The sequence below is a fragment of the Aethina tumida genome, chromosome 7, assembly GCF_024364675.1.
Source record: "Aethina tumida isolate Nest 87 chromosome 7, icAetTumi1.1, whole genome shotgun sequence".
Lineage (NCBI taxonomy): Eukaryota > Metazoa > Arthropoda > Insecta > Coleoptera > Nitidulidae > Aethina > Aethina tumida.
Genome location: NC_065441.1, coordinates 17,933,936 through 17,954,203, shown reverse-complemented (window position 1 = coordinate 17,954,203; position 20,268 = coordinate 17,933,936). Strand labels below are relative to the sequence as shown.

The 20,268-nt window shown below is 31.7% G+C and overlaps 5 protein-coding genes across 5 annotated transcripts; 2 read left to right on the top strand and 3 right to left on the bottom strand.

The window, feature by feature from the left end:
* The first annotated feature begins 1,218 nt into the window (after positions 1-1,218).
* Positions 1,219-2,828, top strand: LOC109608905 (probable H/ACA ribonucleoprotein complex subunit 1). The gene is made up of 2 exons (XM_020025461.2): positions 1,219-1,629; positions 1,754-2,828. Exons 1-2 carry the CDS (start codon positions 1,618-1,620, stop codon positions 2,447-2,449), a joined length of 708 nt encoding a protein of 235 aa, XP_019881020.1. The 5' UTR covers positions 1,219-1,617; the 3' UTR covers positions 2,450-2,828.
* A 1,299-nt stretch (positions 2,829-4,127) lies between these two features.
* LOC109608906 (tetra-peptide repeat homeobox protein 1-like) lies at positions 4,128-5,208 on the top strand. The gene is made up of 2 exons (XM_020025462.2): positions 4,128-4,163; positions 4,242-5,208. Exons 1-2 carry the CDS (start codon positions 4,152-4,154, stop codon positions 4,917-4,919), a joined length of 690 nt encoding a protein of 229 aa, XP_019881021.1. The 5' UTR covers positions 4,128-4,151; the 3' UTR covers positions 4,920-5,208.
* A 3,244-nt stretch (positions 5,209-8,452) lies between these two features.
* On the bottom strand, positions 8,453-14,095 carry LOC109608931 (uncharacterized). The gene is made up of 4 exons (XM_020025493.2): positions 14,063-14,095; positions 13,373-14,010; positions 12,740-12,761; positions 8,453-9,709 (listed from the first exon to the last, which is right to left on the bottom strand). Exons 1-4 carry the CDS (start codon positions 14,078-14,080, stop codon positions 8,567-8,569), a joined length of 1,821 nt encoding a protein of 606 aa, XP_019881052.2. The 5' UTR covers positions 14,081-14,095; the 3' UTR covers positions 8,453-8,566.
* A 1,720-nt stretch (positions 14,096-15,815) lies between these two features.
* On the bottom strand, positions 15,816-18,054 carry LOC109608912 (uncharacterized). The gene is made up of 3 exons (XM_020025469.2): positions 17,986-18,054; positions 16,675-16,759; positions 15,816-16,623 (listed from the first exon to the last, which is right to left on the bottom strand). The coding sequence occupies exons 2-3, from the start codon at positions 16,684-16,686 to the stop codon at positions 15,892-15,894; spliced, it is 744 nt and encodes a 247-aa protein (XP_019881028.2). The 5' UTR covers positions 16,687-16,759; positions 17,986-18,054; the 3' UTR covers positions 15,816-15,891.
* Positions 18,055-18,681: 627 nt separating this feature from the next.
* Positions 18,682-19,601, bottom strand: LOC109608929 (uncharacterized). Its single transcript, XM_049970154.1, has 3 exons — positions 19,567-19,601; positions 19,342-19,489; positions 18,682-19,284 (listed from the first exon to the last, which is right to left on the bottom strand). The coding sequence occupies exons 1-3, from the start codon at positions 19,576-19,578 to the stop codon at positions 18,770-18,772; spliced, it is 675 nt and encodes a 224-aa protein (XP_049826111.1). The 5' UTR covers positions 19,579-19,601; the 3' UTR covers positions 18,682-18,769.
* Between the last annotated feature and the right edge of the window lie 667 nt (positions 19,602-20,268).

The window sequence follows — 20,268 nt, the reverse complement described above, 5'->3', positions numbered from 1 at the left end:
ACAAATCATAATTGTTCAGACACTGAACTCATTAAGAGTTCATTGATGGGTGACACAAAAGCAGTATTTATTTGAATAAGATAATTTTTCTTCGACAATGCTAGTCATAAATTACATAAGTCTCGTGGCTTTGGCATAGAAATTGAATAAAGCAATATATCATTGTTATACATTTCTCATGAAGCTGGAAACATCGTTAAGTAACAATAACCACAGCAAACTCATTGAAATTTATAATTGTTTGTCTCGTTGCAGTCACAGTATTCCCAGCAATTAATAAACGATAAACAACGACATAATAAATTTAAATATTACAACAAATTACTGTATAATTTCAGAAAATGAAAATGTTAAAAACTAGACGATACAAGAAACTTATTCATGTGTGGGTTATTACAGTATGTTGGAAAATAAAAGCGTTATTTGCACTATTGATTTTCATGCAGTTAAATATCTCTCTCTCTCTCTCTCTTAATGAGGCTAATCCAGTAAAATTATTACAAATTAGGTGAAGTAATTCATAATTTTGTAGAAACTATTATTTATGAAAGTTAACAATAAGCTATGCATTTATAAACGGTGGGGATTAATTTTTGAACACTGTATTATTAATAGTTACGGTTTATTTTATTTAGAGGAAGTTTTACAAATAACCACATAATAGTTGAAATGCCATTCTATTTAATAGATATAATTAAATATCAGTATTATACTTTTATGGAACAAGAAACGCTTCCTATGAATTAAACTGGTTTCACAACTTGGATTTCAGCACACTATTAATACATAATAGAATTCGTAAAATATCTACGTGGATTAAGGATTAAAATATTAAATTTTGAAGCAGACAACAGACGGAAATATTTCACTTCCGTAAACCGTACGAAAATGTTTCGAATTATGTTCTACTACTAATATTTTACTGGTGAATCTAAAGGAACAGTATTGTTGTGCGAATCCAATTTGTTTTCTACTTTTATTATATAAAAAAGTTGAAACTACTTTCTTTATTTGTACGAGTTTTTTACACGCGAATTTTACACTTGATTACACTAATTAATTGTATTTCGTACAATGCAATGAACAAAAAAATGAGTCAACCTTTAATTAATTTACTCATGAAAGTTGTAACTTTTAATTTATTTTACATATGTGTAGAATTGTTTCATATTACGAGACTTTATCTTACCATAGTCATCTAATTTTAGTTATTTATTAATCTATATGAAGAAATATGTACCTAAATAATTAAATTTAATTAATAAGTAAATATTGAAAATAAACAGTTGCCATGTGTATATTAAAGATATCGTTCAGTCTAATTTGTGGAATATTTAACTTGAGGCAATTATTTATTTTTAATTGACTGATTCTACCGATCTAATTAATGTGTGAAAACCTTTACGTAATTTACAATTCATTTTTTATAATTCCGTTTGCTTCACCGTAATGCACTGAACCAATTTTTATGCACTCAAGTCTGTGCAAATAATATCCGAAAAGAGGGAAGGAATAAGAAAGTACTATCACTAAGCTAGGGGAGAACGGGATCATATATAAAGCAATCGAGCTTCTTCCGAAACCATACAGTTGCATCTTTCGTCTGTTCGGGTAAACATGAGATTTCTGGTAAGTACGTTCTACATTTTATTTCATTTTATTCAAATTAATTTTAATTTTTACCAGCTTCCTTATTGCATTTTAATTTTAAATGTAAATTAAATATAAAATTAAGCGTAAATATGTGTCATAGGTTTGTTCACTCCTGCTGGTTTCAACGGCATTAGCCGGTGAAACATCAAAAAAAGACAAAAGAGGTTTGGAGCTCAGTCTGGGCGGCGGTGACTTTGGCGGCCACGGCGGAGGTTTGGAACTTGGCGGTGGCTACGGAGGTGATCTTGGCGGACATGGTGGTTTGGGGGGTGGTTATGGAGGCGATTTGGGAGGAGGACACGGCGAAGGCCACATCACCCACATTACTCTCCACAAGACCATCAAAGTACCGAAACCATATCCAGTGCCAGTGCCAGTCGAGAAGAAAGTACCTTATCCAGTCAAAGTACCAGTTGCTGTTAAAGTCGACAAGCCTTATCCAGTCCATGTTCCCAAACCATACCCAGTCCACATAGACAAACCATACACAGTCAAGATTGAGAAGACCGTTCCAGTCCCATACAAAGTACCAGTAAAAGTTCCATACCCAGTCAAAGTACCAGTACATGTACCGAAGCCATACCCAGTCCCAGTTCACAAACCAGTGCCAGTGCACGTCCCAGAATACAACATCGTTAAGAAACCAGTACCAGTAATCATCCACGGTCATGGAGGTGATGGCGGTTTCGGAGGTGGAGACTTGGGAGGCCATGGCGGAGGAGATCTAGGAGGACATGGAGGATTCAGTTCCCACGGTCTTGAGCTTTCTTCTGGCGGTGGATACGGCAAATACTAAATGTGATAATGGCCTTGCCAGTTTTTATTTTTAATTACTGCAAGTGTCTTTGTAAATAGTACTGATCACATTCATCCATTTCATTGTCACCACTTGAACACTCCTACAATTGCGACATAGACTAGCTTTGCCAAAAAGAGTTTTTTATGTTGTAATGTTAATAAGAACCAGAAATTTTATGTTTTGCAATTGTATATGTGCAGGATGATTGTCAAGGTAGCGGACTAAGTTGTGTATCGTTTTCTGTGATACCCTCCACGTAAGCGACTTAGTCACGAGTTCCTCGTCTATTCATTTTGTACACAACCTATTTTCATCTTCATCGCATCAACGTTTTTTTATAATCTTTTATTGCAATAAAATGTTTTTCTATTTTTTACATATGTGTTTTTATCACCTCATATTTTTTGTATTTATTAAACATATTTAATAAAATATGACGCAATATTTAAAAATAAGTAGTTTTTGATAAACAATATTAAAAAATCACTTAAACTTTATTGTGTGACATACAGTAGCAATATATTTTTTTAATAACAAATATATTAGTGGTTACATTTTAAGTAAAATTTATTTGACATAATCATAAATTTGTGTTATGAGGAAGTAGCCATTGAAAAGTACAATAGAAATAAATAATTTACGTACAGGGTGATTAAGAATATAAAATATTTGGAAAGGTAATAATATGGAAAAAAATAAGCAAAAAAGACTTATGTTTTGGTCTACAAATTAACTGTAATATACAGAAGGTTAATCCTTTTATGACGAAAGTCCCCATTTTGTATTAGAATTTGGACATCAGTTACATATTTCATTAAATATTTGAATGGAAAGATATCGTAGGCAATAGGTTTTTTGATACTGTTGTTTTACTAAACCGACCAATAGATGCTGCTTATCTAAACTATATGTAGAATACTATGATTGATCTTTTGAGCGAATTTCCTTTGTGCCAAATGCTATATATGTAGTTCCAAATGGTGGTGCTCCAACTTTCCTTTCAATTGTCGTTAGAAAGCATTTTGACGAAACATTTTTAACTAGATTAATAGGGATTAGCATTAATAACCTGTAAAATCATCTGATTTAAACAATTTAAATTTTTTCTTTGGAAATATTTAATAACACTGATCCTTGTTACTCTCATAAATAGTCTCGTGGACCTGCTATTACGAATTACGAAAAAATGCCAAGAAATTTGAGTCATTATGAGGATTTTAGAAAGAATATAAAAAATTTAGAAAAGGGTCGTGTTTGCTTGAAAATGGAAGAAGGACACAATCATTCATTTTACATATGTATTTTTATACTTGAAGGAGAATTATGACTATTATAAATTTTATATATTGTATTTTACAAGAGGTGTACGAACTCAAATTTTCTAGTTTATAGTATAAATTATTAGAAAATAAATTAAAAGTACATTAACATTAACGAACCAAACATTTATTGTTTCTAAATGTTATTATTGTTTAATATTATTGTTAATTTTAATCGCAATTTTACGTAAGATTTGTTCACTCCTTCAATTGAACCATTCAATTTTCGAATTCAAACTTTTGATAGTCATCCAAACAAGACGTTAAATCCGAATTGCTCCACTTTCCCCTACCCATTAATACGGGGAGAACGGCATGGTATAAAAAGGTACGGTTGCATATCCGTAATCACCAGTTGCTTCTTTCGCTATCGGCAAAACATGAAATTTCTGGTAAGCATTTATTACGTTAATTAGTGCAATTTTATGTTATATTTTAATTATGAATGTATTAATTATAAATGTTTTTAGGTCTGTTCTATCTTATTAATCTCTGCGGCTTTGGCCAAAGAAACCACTAAGAAAGATAAGAGAGGTCTTGAACTGAGTCTGGGCGGTGGTGACTTTGGAGGTCACGGGGGAGGTTTGGAACTTGGTGGTGGTTATGGAGGAGATCTTGGAGGACATGGAGGTTTAGAGGGTGGTCTCGGTGGAGATTTGGGAGGTCATGGCGAGGGCCACATCACCCACATTACTCTCCACAAGACCATCAAAGTACCAAAACCATACCCAGTGCCAGTGCCAGTTGAAAAGAAAGTACCTTATCCAGTCAAAGTACCGGTTGCCGTAAAGGTCGATAAGCCTTACCCAGTGCATGTACCCAAACCATACCCAGTCCATATCGACAAGCCATACCCAGTCAAGATCGAGAAAACTATACCAGTCCCATACAAAGTACCAGTGAAAGTACCATACCCAGTCAAAGTACCAGTACATGTACCGAAGCCGTACCCAGTCACGGTTCACAAACCAGTACCGGTACATGTTCCCGAATACAACATCGTCAAGAAACCAGTACCAGTAATCATCCATGGTCACGGTGGTGATGGCGGTTTCGGAGGCGGAGATCTTGGCGGTCATGGAGGAGAGCTGGGTGGCGACTTGGGTGGTCACGGTCTCTCACTAGGAGGTGGTTACGGCAAATACTAAAAAACAGCCACACGCCCACGTCCACCTTTAGTATTGCAACATAGAATAGCTTTGATACAAAGAGTTTTCTTGTTGTCGATGGACAGCCAGAAATTTTATGTTTTGCAATTGTCTATACATACCTACTCTAGGTTATTATGCAAGGTAGCGTTTTGGGTTTGCAGCTCATGTTCTGTGATATCCCTTTTCACTAAGCAAATTCATCACGAGTGCCTTGTACTTTAATTGTAGTCATCATTATTTCATCTTTCATCCCATTGTTTATTTTTTATTGCAATAAACTATTTTTCTACAACGCTTTATTTTTAATTATTACAATTTCATGCGTAACTTATATTTAGTAGAAATTTGTATAAAAATATATCTACTTACGTTCTATAGTGAATAACAATTAATTAACTGTGACACCTTTACTGCCACAAGTTCGAACTTTATTGAACCTGATTGCTTAAAAACAAAAAGCGATATTAAAAAATAAATCCTATCAATATTTCAGTGAAATGATAATATAAAGCTTGCCATTGTAAATTACAGAGAGCCGATATAAAGTGCTACGAAGAAAAATTCTTTGATTTATGTCAGCCAGTAATTACTAGATTATTATATTTTTATGAAATTCTATAAAAATTAATGGAAAATACTTCGACTGAATACAAGTATAATTGATTGTATTATTCCTCATTAATGTTTTAGTAAAGTCAACTGATGCGCCAGATCAGGATCTAAGTTGCTGAGGAGCTATTAAAAAAATTCATGACAAATATAATTTAATAGTTTATTATATTAATTGCTTAAAATAACATATGTCAAGATACAACTTAAAATTAAAATATTTTAGCAAACAATAGTCAATAACATTGGGATCAAATTTACTGATAAATATATAATATTTATATATTTTTATATATTTGATTAATATATGTATTTGATTAATATATTAATATTGTGTGCTGATATGACAATTAAATTTTTGATTCAGTTTATAAACTGTTTTGTGTTTTTAAAAAAATATTCTTGTCAAACCAGAGATAGAATGTGATGAATGAAATATTTATTCCATTTCATTTCTCATAATTAGTTATTCAAGCATCATTTTTTTTAAATGAATTTTATTTGACTGAATATATTTAACATTTTATATTTTTGTGAAATAGAAATAAAAAACAAATTTTTTATTGAATAATTATATTAATTTATCAGTATTGATTTGTAACACATTATCATTTTTTAAAAATGACACTGGATGTGTTATAAATAAAGTAGTCAGAATAACTGTTACACAAACATAATTCAGAAAACCCTTCTTGTACAACAAAATTAATTTGCAAATCAAGTAGAGTTTAAACATAGCACTATAAATATTTTCGCACGTCGTATCTATCCATTGTATTTTGAAGATGAATAAGCACTGATGGGTGGTGATTTCCATTTGAAAATTGATTTCAACCAGTATAATCACCGAAATAACTGCTGACATTATTCCTAAAAGAGATCTAAATTATTTTTTGTAAATAAATTTATAACTCCATCAACATACCCATGTTAATAGATAACTTTCAACCGGCAGGATTCAATGTTACTAAAAGACTGAGTGGGCTCAGTGGTTGTTCATCATAGTGTATTATTAAATGTCAAAATGGCTTCAATAAAAAATGAGAATGAAAACATGGAAAACTAACAGTATCCAGGAAAATACTTCGTAATTACAGTTGAGCTCTTTATTTCACTACTTGGATTTTTAAACCGTTTGATCGAAATTACAAAGTTACAAAGCAGTATTCTCATATTGCGAATAAACTCAATGATAGTATTTAAAAACAATCAAAATAATTTGTTTTAGTTATATGTGTATATGTGTATATGTGTATATGTATATATATATATATATATATATATATATATATATATATATATATATATATATATTCGTTTTGTTTGTCTAATTAATAAAATGTGTTTAAAATAAATAATTGTTAGAGTTATTGTGAAAGTTACAAAGCAGTATACTCATATTGCGAATAAACTCAATGATAATATTTAAAAACAATCGATATAATTTATTTTAGTTATGGAATATATATATATATATATATATATATATATATATAAAGAATTTTTGTTTGTCTAATTAATAAATTGTGAAATATGAGTATTGAAATTTCAAATTTTATATATATATTTAGAATCAAGATCAATTTGGAGAAGGAAGACACTCCTCTCTTAAGAGCCCCCAAATCTATAATATATGTTAGCTTACGTCATCACCTTCACCGATGGACCGATGCGACGTGCTCAGATCTATTTAGACTAGTTTTGTTTTATAAGCAAATCTGAAGTATTTGTTTACATTTAATAATCGGGGCAGTTCTTAAGAAAGAACCAGGCAGTCAAGCTTTAGATGTCGAGGGTTAAACTACGTTTGTTGTAATAAAGAGTATTATTGTGAATTTAGTGTTTTAATCAAACTAAAAAGACAGATTAACAGTCGCTAATCTATCATATATATATGACGAAATTCAAAAAATAACATTATATTATTATTATATTTAATATTTTTACTAATACATTTTATGTTGGTTTGTTTTCTATTTACCCAGTGCAATCCTGTGTAAATAGATGGGGGATGATCTATTAAATTATTAAATTAGTCTACTAATTATGAAGTATATGACGCACTTTTGAGCAATCAAAACCCTATTATAAATCAGAGACATCTGCTACGATATTCTAAAATTAATATGAAAGTAGTAGAAATTTAATATGATATTATAGATATCTAAATTTAATATTCGACCATGCGACATTTATAAATATATATAAAAATCTATACAATTCTCTTAGTGTATTTATCGAAAGCGATTTCTTCATAATCTGATTCAAACTTTCCTGTGGTGGATTAAGATGGCTCTTGACTTCAATAAGTATTTTACTTCAACTCGCACAACATTTTAACTCAATGTGCTAACGTGTAATTTTCATTTTGAACAGTACAAGTATATAGGTGAAAAATTGTCATTGATTTTATACATAAACAGTTTTATTTTATGTTTATCTAATTTTATCATTATTAAAAGAAATAAAATTTGTTCGTATTTGTTCAAACAAAATTTTTTTATAGAACATTATGTGTTATAAAATCATTTGAACAGTATTATTAATTATAATTCCATCTCAATATATACATTTATTTCTTATGGTACAAAACCATAAATCGAGATAAGCGTCTAGATGAAAGTTTTTGTGGCGATTCCCATGACATAAATTAACTCCGAGACATTTTTCACAACGAATTTATCAGTGGTCAGCGAGTTGTTTGAGTCATTTGTATAATTTATACATTTCTGACTTTCACTCGAATACCACTATGTCAAAGGTAAAAGACAGACCAAGAAAATATTCCCTTGTTACAAAAAGGCAGAAATGTGTGTTCGTAACATGTGTGTTCGAAAAATGCTAATTTTTTGGAATATTAGACTATTTTACATGCTAAAAGGTTCATGTGTTGTCTGTTATAGAAAAATAAAAGTAACAAATAAAAAGTAAAACTCGTTTATTGAAATATATATAAACAAGATAACAATGACTAGTCAACAAAGATGAATAACAAACAAATCGTGAATATGAAGCATAGAATGAAATTTTATGTTTTAATAATGATGGTGATCATGGAAATGGGGTTCATGCAAATCGTGACCGTGAAGATGAGGGTCTAATGGTACCAGATGAGCGTGGATGGCAACCGGAACTTTCTTCTTGACAATCACTGGAGATGGGACTGGAACCGGTACTGGTTTCACAATTTTGACAGGTACTTTGTTTTCGTGGATAACCTTGTATGGAACAGGGACTGGTACCTTAACTTTAACCCAGACTGGGTAGGGTTTTTCTACTGGGACATGTACAGGGACGTGTTTAACTACATGTACTGGTACTGGGACGTTAACATGGACAGGGTACGGGCGTTCTACTGGTACATCTACTGGGTGTGGAACTTGAACAGGAACTCTTCTTTCGACTGGGACTGGATAAGGTTGAGCTACTTTAACACCATATTTCTCAACAACGTCGATATGTCTTTGAACGGCTGTACCAAGGTGGACATGACCAACGACTCTACGGTCTAAAAGAGTGGGACCGGCACCAATGATTGGGCCGGAGCCGAATCCTCCAAGTCCCAATCCAAGGCCTCCGCCGACTCCACCGCCAATTCCACCGCCAATTCCACCACCGATTCCACCGCCGATTCCTCCGCCGATTCCTCCGCCGATTCCACCTCCAATGCCACCGCCAATTCCTCCGCCAAATCCACCGCCGAAGCCTCCTCCAATACCGCCACCGATTCCACCACTGATGATCGAACCTGGGCCAGCCGCAACAGGACCTTCAATGACAGGACCTGGTCCAGATAGAGCTGGTCCTTCAATGATTGGGCCTGGAGCAGATAGAGCTGGACCTTCAATGATTGGACCTGGGGCAGGCAACGCTGGTCCAGCAATAGCAGGACCAACTTCTACATTTGGTCCATCGAGAATTTCAGGACCGGGACCCAATGGAAGACTGCCAAGTCCTGGACCAGCGATTCCGGCGCTTAAATCTGGTGCTGGGATTTCTTCGATGGCGTGACCACCGAGACTGCCGAGACCACCGAGACCGCCGCCGAATCCGCCGCCAAAAGATGGGCCGTGACTGTGAAAGCCTGCACCTCCCAAACCTCCGCCTAACAAGCCGCGCTTAACGACCTTTTTATCACCGGCGAAGGCGGCTGAGATGCATACCAAGGCTATGAACACCTGAAAGTAAATATTTGACAATTACAAATCTATACTAACACTAAACACTGGCACTAACTATGGTAATCACAAACAATCAACGAACACACTTACAGTTGTCTTCATGTTACTATGCGTATGTTATCCTGGGATGAGAACAGAAGACTGACTGTTTGAAATTGTCACTCGGGACTTTTTATACCAAAATCATTTCTGTTATGGGCCTAAATTACTATAGGCCATAGGCCACTTTCTATTATGATAAAACATTTCAGTAGAAAAGTTCATAAATTTAATATTCAAATTGGATTTTGTCAATCTGACGATTTCGAAGACACGGAAGTGTACCCGGTGCTTTATGTAACAGTATTATCTCATTTGTTTTGATATTTGTTAAATATTATAAATGATCTAAAAGTGATTGTTAATTTCAATTTGATATTCTAGCGGGCATGATATAAAAACATTGTTTAATAAATATTTTTCTTATTATAAATAAATGATTTATGCTACCAAGTACTACTACAACTATTTTTCATAATACATGCGGAATTTAGTAATTTCACTTGATTTGCATATTTAGTCTATTAATAAAGTTTCAAATTCGTATTTTACATAGATTTTCTATAGTCAGGTGCGTAAGATTGCATAATGCAACAAAAGATTTGACAATTAAAATGTGCAAGTAATATTATTAACGTTTGAATCGTATCATATTTGTATTTATATTCGTCTGAAGTTTAAAAATATGACTTAACGAATTAATACCTAGCATATTTGTTATATTTAAAATGTTTATAAAATAAATTTAAATTTATTCTACAATACTTACTCATATAATAGTAATTTAAAACGGATGTATACTAATAATATCCAACAATAAACTACCAACATTGCTGCATTAATAGATAATTGATTACCATTCAAAAGGAAGAGAATTATTGTAATTATTATTACAATCTAATTTAGCAATATTTTAAACCAAACCTAGTTTTTATTCTTTCAAGTAGTATGAACGAGAGAGACATTTAAATTTATTTACATACTTTAAAGTTTAAATGTTGTAAAATTGTATTAGGATAACAGGAATACGGCGAGAAATACAAATGTTTAAACAAATGGATACATGAAATTACACTGCAAAAATTTTTACTCTGATTTGTTTCGTTTTTTATATAAAATCGTCCGTGAGAATAATGTTTGTAATGTGTATATTAACAAATACATTATAAGCACACATCGTTTTACCATAAAAATTCCGAACAGAGAACTGTGCGAGAAGAGTGACTAACATTAATAACGCAATTCTTCGACTTGGTCAAACAAACAATTTCACGGTACTACTATACATAATAATATTACAATAAACCTAATAGTAGTTAGTAATCGGTAGATGTGTACAAAAACTGAACGACGCTCACTTAAAATTTAATGTCGCACCCGGCCTTAATGGTTTATTTAAATCGATATTCGTCTTGATTGTTTAAACAACGCACTGGGTCCTTTATAACATAAACGTTGTAAATTTGTAGCAGGCGATCAGGAAAGTGGTCGGGCGTGTGGATCTAGTAGACAAGTTCCGTACCGTTATCTAGAGTGGCGTTGATAACGGTAAATGGGCGGTTCCACACGGTGCGGTACTGAAGTGGTCGGACACACCGTGACGGAAATGCCGCGGCATCGTTATCCATGTAGGCCGCGTTCATCGGTTACAAGCAGTATGGGAGTGGTCAACAACTGTTCTTATGTCTTCTGCTTCTGCGGTTTCAACGATACATATATGTACTACATAAACGGGTACTAAGTTGTGCCATTCTATTGAAATAAATTATGTGATTTAATAAACTTTTCAAAATGAAAATTAACATTCAATAGATTGCAAAATGAGTATTCCAAAAAAATAAACAGATTGTAAAATGCTCAGTTAATTGCGAATATATTTACAATTCAACAATCAATCTAATCAGTAATGAATGAAGGATTAGGTACATATTTTCTAGAATTAAAATTAATATTTTAAATTAATTTATTTTGATTTTAACCTGTTCTGGCACCTCGAAGCACACATGTTCTCCTAATGAAGTTTGCTTGAAACTGACTAATGAAACTTCTTCAAAATCAATTTTGAAAATTTAATTATTATTTTGGTAAATACGTTGTCGGTTATTTTGAAATTAGTTTTAATGAAACATTTTTCTTCTTCTTACCTTATAAATTTCCTGATATCCTGGTAGTATTATCTTCAAAAAGTCTAACGTATTTATTTATCTTCTTGGAAATAAAAAAAGAAGAACGAACCATTGTTAACATCATTCTCTGAATTTATGTTCTCCTGATTCACATATCCAATATATTCTTCAAAATCGATACATACGTACTACTTAGTTAATTAGTTAGTTAGTTCGAATATACAGCGACTCCTTAGTTTTAGCTGCACTTTCGTAGAGTTACAAAAGAAGACTAATTTGAAATTTCTAAATAATTAATTAAAGACATTTTTGGCGAAACCTATCAGAAAGTGGGGTATTTTATTAATGTTTTTCTTAGTAAGTTATGTATGCAAAAAATATTAATTAATTCATTCTTGATTAAATTTCTTTCCCTCTCTATTAATTTTGATTAGATATAATAAAAATTAGCATTAACAGAATCATGAAAATGTAATGTTTCTTATGATTGCTATTAATTCTAATCTGCGCTTAAATTAAATATTTAAAAAAATGTTATTCATTTGCATTTTTTGTTATTAAAACTGTGACCTGTTAAAGAATACTAATACTAATTCATACGTTCTTATATTAAATATGTGAAATGCAAGAGGGTGCAGGATGGATCCACCTTGTCGTGGTCCTGGGGCTCAGTACCGCTCCAGAAGTCTTGATTTGGAATAACTGGAGACATTACCTCGTTATTACCTATTGCCGGTTGGTTCAAACTTCTTGTGCCTTATTGTAAGTCATATGGATGAAATGGATGGAAATGGATAAAAAACGTGACAAATATATTTATTAGATATTAATCAAATATTTGATTTTGACATTGCATATTTACTCCGGTCTGCAACAAAATTATCCTTTAAATAAAAATGATGACAAATATAAGGATTTAAACATGCTGAATTCTGCTTCTCATTTTTCTCAATTATGTATGTATATATATAAATATTCTATTAGTGTATATAAAACTAGATCTTAAAATCAAACCACATTTTTAAAACCAACAATATTTTAAAACCGAATCAGTGACGCGAAATTGAAAGAAGGAATCTCTGAAGGTCCTTTTTGTTGAAGTTTGTCATAATTTTCATGGAAACAAAAAAAAAATGATGGGAAATGGTTAGAAACAATGCTTATCGATTTTTGCTCATCAATTCATCGCGAAATTCCAATAGAAAATATGAAAAGGAAGAAAACCACAAAGTGAAATACTTTTAACAACTAGCAATTAATAATAAAAAATACAAATAATATATTATTACAAATGTTTCTCAGCTCCCTATTCGATTAATTATTTATATGATTATTTTTTGGTTGAACATTTTTTATACATATTTATTAGTTATTATTTGATTAAAATTTTAAAATAAATACAACAAAATATTTTCTTAAAAATTTAATTAACTTAAAAAAACAACAATATAACAATATTAAAACTAATCAACAAAAGAATTGTCGGATTCATCACCAATCCTTGGTCCAGAAACCACCTCTAGCAATTACAAAAGGTTTGGTTGGATACCCATGGCCATGTCCATGCCCATGTCCATGTCCATGCCCATGTCCATGTCCATGACCATGTACATGTACGTGAACATGACCACCATGTCCGTGACCAAATCCTCCTGCATGTCCAAATCCTCCTCCATGCACGAATTCAACGGCATGTCCGAATCCTCCTCCATGTCCAAATCCTCCATGAAAACCTCCAACAGCAACTGGTACCGGAATTTTCTTAAAGACAGGCACTTTAATAATTTTGGGAATAACAATTGGATGAGGCACAGGTACAGCAACGGTCTTTTCAACCGGGATCGGTATCGGATACGGAATATGTTGGCTGACGACTGTATTACTACCTCCGATTACGCCACCATATCCTCCACCAAATCCCCCTCCAAAACCTGCTCCGTGCTCTGCGAGTTCAATGTGTCCAGGTCCAGCATGGACGTCGATTGGAGGTCCCTCAAGTGCAATGCCTCCCCCATGACCGTGGTCTAATGGAATTCCACCACCGAGTTCCACACCGTGATCAATGCCACGTTTTACGACTTTCCTGTCTACTCCAGCAAAAGCTGATGAAATACCGAAGATAAGTAAAAGAATCTGTAAAAAAGTGATATTAACTAATTGAATTTAATTCATATAAATTCAGTACGCTCACTGTGAATCCCATTGTGATCGAATGATTGAGAGAAGACTAATTTTCTGTAAATCGATCCATCAATTTATACATAGTTTTTTCTGAAGAAGATATAAGCGAAGTAGAGGGGAATTTTCTCATAGTGCACAGTGAATGTATCACAAGATAGTATTGATTTACTTTTACTTTTATCAAAAATTCACTTATTAATTATGCACGCTAATTCCACATTATAGTTTTTGAAAAAATATATATGAAAGTTACACGTGCACTTTGAATCTCATTTTAGATGGGACACCTCAAAATTTTATTTTAAATTATATTTTAGTGGAAAATACATCAAAATCAAAGAAACTATCAAAAACTATATATAGTAAATCGTAAATTCTTTTCTACATTACTCGACATTTATTACGGTAAATAAGATTTCATGTACTTACTATCGGATGCATAAGTGGTCTGCCACTTTCCGAAGCGTCACATTCTGTTACCGTGTATCGTTTTGGTTCAAAAACTGAATTAGTATAAGTATTGACACTGTCAGAAGTGTATCGAAATTACAGAATAACATTCTATACTATAAACAGGACTGTAAGGATTGAAATACACCAAATTATTAACTAATTTTAGCTTTAGTTATTCAGAGAATATTTTTTGTGTTTTGTTGAAATTGTTAAAACAATTACAATATTTAAAGCGATTAAGTAATTAAATTAAATATTAAAATAATCTTAATTAATATTATTTTGAATTATTTTAAAAATATTTTAAATTAGTACTTGAGCTATTGTAATATATTTTAAAAATATTTAAAATATTACATACAAGAAATAAAATAAACTATTTTCATAACAAAACCAAGTATTTACGAAACGTAAAATAGTACATATTAAAACATTTTAAATGTTATGAACAAATATAATAAAAAAGATCGAGTGATTGGAAATTGTTCGTGCCTATGAGTTGAAATTTAACGATATACGACAATTACTTAAATGTTATCAGTATGTAATGTTCTATTTAATAATAATTATTAATTGTATTTACTTTCATGCTGTTAAATAAATAGTTAACAGTCATGATTCACAACACTCAGTTACTTTTTTAAAACTTTATTTTATGAACAATTTTGCCATTAATTTATTTTTGTAGATTAAAATTAAAACAATAAAATAAGAATAGTTATTAACATTATAGCATACATTTCGTTGTAAAAAGACGAAATCAGAATTTGCATCTATGAATTCAAAAATACATCTTTGGTTTGTTCAAAAAAGATCATCACTCTTGTTTTTCATTTATTGTTTCTTTGAACATTATTTTTTATTGTAACTTATAACTCACTCACCATTTGTAATCTGTTTCTATAAATGGTATTCTTTAAATGTTGTTGCATACAAAAATTAAATAGCCTCGAGTGTAACATATTAAAAAAATGTATACATTAGGTTTTCATGTTATATAATTTTGTAATTACTATTATTTAATTTATTTATTATTGATATTTATTTTAAACAAATAAATTAAATATCAATATTGTAAATGAAAATAAAAAATTATAAGAAATAAATAAAATTTAGCGACAGTAGTTATTTAAATTATACATGTAAAACACATAAATTTTGTTTGAAAAAAAAATGGAAATCTCTGTAAAACATATTATTAACACAATTCTACTTCTATTTTTTCAACAACTCAAGATCTTTTATAAATATTTTATTCATTCGTTCAATCAATACAACAACAATTGCAAGTTATAAAAAAGATGTAATTTTGTAATAGTTTTTATTGGATTAAATAAATACAAACTTAGTCATCAACAATAAAGAAATTTAAAATTATAATCAGACTTTGCCTCTCCAAGTTCCAAAACTTTTTAAGTGGCCACCTGGAACATAAACGGGAACAGGAACTTTTTCAATAATTTCAACAGGTATATATTTCGGTACTACAATCGGATAATTCACTGGTACTAATTCAGCTTTAATATCAGGAAGTTGCACATGATGGTGTGGTAACCCTTCTCTATTACCATGTCCATATCCAACACTTTTTATTTGGTGATTGGGTAAATGTGTAGATATAAAAACTGGGTCTATACCTTCATTTTCATGGAGGTTGGGAATTGGAACTGGTATAAGTTTGGGTATTACAACTGGATGTGGCACTGGAACTGGCACAACGTTATTTACAGGATCGGGAATTTGCTCCCGAATCACACGGCCTGTTAATAAATTTTGATCTTCGTGCACATCGAATTGATTATGGTTTTCTTGAAATCCTCCTAAAAGCCCTTCACTATGTTTGGAAACTGGACTTAAATTTAAATCAACGAAAGATCCTTTATTGGGTGGAAGTGGAGGTGTTAGAAGAGGTTCTGGTACTGGAATAGGCAGATTGAGGCCATCTTTAATGTCTAATGTTTGTCCCACAAGAGCATTACTAAATCTTGCTCCTTCAACTGCTCCACATTCTCCCACGCGTCCATTTGGTGGGAAATAATTTGCCTCACGTTTTACAAGATATGAATATTTTTCTGTTAAGGCGGTTGAAACAGTGATAATTACTAAAAAAACCTATAAATATAATGATAATAAATAAATATTAAATTTTATGCAGACACTTACTGTTGCTTTCATAGTGAGCGACTGAATATATGGTAGTGTATTAGTTTTGGTGATTCTTTGATCCCAAATTATATAGATAACGATTCTAGTGAAAAGCAAAACAGTGGGATAATTATAAGCACGGTGAATGACACACGACATTCTACAATCACATTTTATTAGTTTCATATGTAAATAATACAAATTTTACTAATATTAAAAAACAGTAAAAGAAAGTTAATTGGAAAAACCGATATTTTAGATATGTATACCGCTATAAAATGCAAAATTTTGCATAATAGCTTAATTAATATGAAATCCAAAAAGATATATTAAATATATACCTAATAACTTGATTTATGTATACATGCCAATTTCGTGTTTTTATATATCACTTGTAATGGTATCAACCGGGGTATCATTTGAAGTTAAAAAAGTTACGAAGAAATGGCCTCGTGATCAACTAGAACGATTAGAAACCCTTGTTGTGTGTGATAAAATATAATTACAAAATGTAGTAACCCCCCCATTCTGAATGCGAAAAACTGTATAAACAAGGAGGTCCACAAATACATTTACAAATAGGATTTATCGACATTTTTGCTATTTATCAATATCCATGTTGAAAATAAATATATCAATGTAATGTGTCTTGTAATAATTATTTGTAGGATTAATCAATTTAAATGAATTTAGTTATTCTACATCGTCATGTAGACACTCTATTGAATACTGAAGCCAATTTCCTCCTGGTCCCCCCATTTAATACACATTCCACATATAATAAGCATAAACATAATAACAATCCCCGAACGAGTTATCGCCACAACGTCTCATGAACAATATCAAATGGGTATACACACCGTATGCATATTTCAATAAAAAAACTATCAAAGTTCAACGTACGTTAAAAAATAAGAAACGATATAGTTCTGAATAGCAGATCTCACATAATAACTTTAAAATAATGAAACCAAATTATGCAACGCTATCTTAACAAGTTAACATGATATTAGATCTCCGGAAACACTGCTCTCACTAAGGTCTTCAGAAATCTATACATGAAAAAAACTATTTTACGAGATCATATTGTTTCTAAATTAACAAAAATAACAGTAAAATGATTGCAAATTTCGAAATGTTGGAAACAGAATCTGGCAGTGAATTGTAATAAAAGCAACAACCACGTACAAGTTTTACACATTATGTCGACGATGATTCTTCGATAGATTTAAAACTAAGAAAATATACTCTACATTGAATCAAATCGAAGAAACACAGATATTAGTAGAAATGAGGCATTATTAACAAGAAATATATAAAAATTCCTACCTAGATTTGGATTTCGCAATCGCACGTCTTAACAGTTCGAGGTTCGAACGCTTGAACGGAAGAGAGCGAAGCCTACCACCAGTCGAAACCTTTTTTTACAATAGTATTACAGTCTTGGACAAAAATGGTTGAAACAGTGACGGACAAAAATAATAATACATTAATTAACTCGAATCCTTAAACAATAAATAACAATATCAATCATATACTTAATATAATAAAACATATTTAAATATATCTAACAATAACAATGTTCATTGGTTTTCAATACAATATTTATTCGAATGGTCGTCCCGGCGACTCTGGAATATTTGCCAAGTCCAAAGGATAATGAAAAATTAAACGTTTTAACCAGAATTTAATTATTAGGAAAATAGGTTTTGAGATGAGGATATGTTATGTGATTATTGCAAGACAATTGAATGGTAACTGATCCTAAATAGTGCAACAAATCGTCATACACAATTCCGTCAGTGAATGTAACTGACATTATTTTATTTATTTAATTTCAGATATAGTATATGTATTACTAAAAGACACAGGATACATTATTTTCGGTGAACCGGTTAACTTCGTTTTTTTAATCCTAAATATTAATGTATTTTGTAATTCTACGTAAACTTCTAGATCTCTTGATCTTCTAGTTAAAAAATGTTTCTAAATCTTTATTTGATATATTGAAATAAAATGCAAAAATCATTATTAAATTTTATTATTAAAAAACTAAATATTTATAACAATTTTAAATGCAACATAACAATTTTTTTTGGTAAAACTGGTGAATTTACCACCAGCCACCACTCCATCCTCCGTGACCTGTACTTATTGGCACTGGTACAGCTATTTTTTTGACAACTGGAACTGGAACTGGCTTAGAGACGATGACAGGATGCGGTACTGGAACTTTAACCGGGACCGGAACGGTGTGGACAATTGTGCTGGAGGCTCCACCTCCGAAGCCACCTCCGAAGCCACCTCCGAAGCCACCTCCGAAGCCACCTCCGAAGCCACCTCCGAAGCCACCTCCGAAGCCTCCTCCGAAGCCACCTCCGGAGCCGCCTCCAAATCCACCGCCCAAGCCGTGTCCTCCGCCGATTCCACCTCCAAATCCTCCACCAAATCCACCTCCGTGTCCACCTCCTACGGCAACTGGAACTGGAACTTTCTTAACGACTTCCACTGGCACCGGTTTTGGAACGACGACTGGCTGAGGTACTGGAACTGGTACTGCCACAGGAACGGAATTTGTGATGACCGTATTTCCGCCTCCTAGGCCACCGCCAAAACCACCACCAAATCCTGTCAAATTTAATTAAATTAATTATCACATTTAATATCACAAAGATATATACTTACCACCACCAAAACCACCTCCATAACCGCCGCCGAAACCTCCTCCAAGACCACCACCGATGCCTACTCCTCCATGACCGATACCTCGTTTTGTGATTACTTTAGACTCACCAGCGAGTACAGCGGAAATGCTAAGGAGAAGCAGAAAGACCTAAAAATTAAACAAAGTAATAACGTAATTGTATAAAAAAGAATTTTGCATATTAAGTTGATTTTGAAGTGACTTACGGATGATTCCATGGTGATAGGAGAAAGGAGAGAAGACACTGTTTCATTTTGACAACGATCCCCTATTTATATTGTAGTTGATTGAAAGATTTCTTTCAAGAAATGGTGGGATATAAAAAAGTGTCATATAATCGCATGTTATGTTATTAGTAGCCAGTTTCCAAAATTTATATAATATTTAATATCAGTATTTTAAATTAGTGATAGAATTTTTGATACATTATATTAATTTAATTATATTATATTTTATATGTATAAATATGCTGCCTACATGGCAAATAAAAACTTGAATAAAATTTATTTAATATTGTGTGTGTAAGGTAATGTAATTATTACTGATTAATTTAATTTAATGGAATGGAATTAATGTATGATATTAGTTCGTTTACAAAAAGAATAATTTTTAATTTTATAAACTCATGTGAAATTTGAAAGTATTTCTCTTTGTAAGAGAATAAATATTGAATTTTAATAGCACACCAATAGGAAAATTAGCAAAAATGAAATTGACTCATTTGCTTTATGTGTATGGTCATATTCTTAATTTTGTCAGTAACCGACTACCGATTTATTTAATTATCCGATTATGTTATTTTTTCATCCGATTTATTTCAAACATCACTCAAATAGTTGGTTTTCATAATCAGTTCTGTCGCCATTAGTAACTTTTAATATTTTCATACGAATAATTTTGTATTGTCT

Excerpts from the sequence above, each read along its gene's own strand:
- LOC109608931 (XM_020025493.2), bottom strand. Across the intron at positions 12,762-13,372 it reads GGTTTCTGGACCAAGGATTG|GATAATTTTGTTGCAGACCG; the intron begins GTGATGAATCCG and ends TTTTATTTAAAG. Across the intron at positions 9,710-12,739 it reads TAATTTTGTTGCAGACCGGA|GTGTTCATAGCCTTGGTATG; the intron begins GTAAATATGCAA and ends ATTTACTTTCAG.
- LOC109608929 (XM_049970154.1), bottom strand. Across the intron at positions 19,285-19,341 it reads TGGAGGTGGTTTTGGTGGTG|GATTTGGTGGTGGTTTTGGC; the intron begins GTAAGTATATAT and ends TAAATTTGACAG.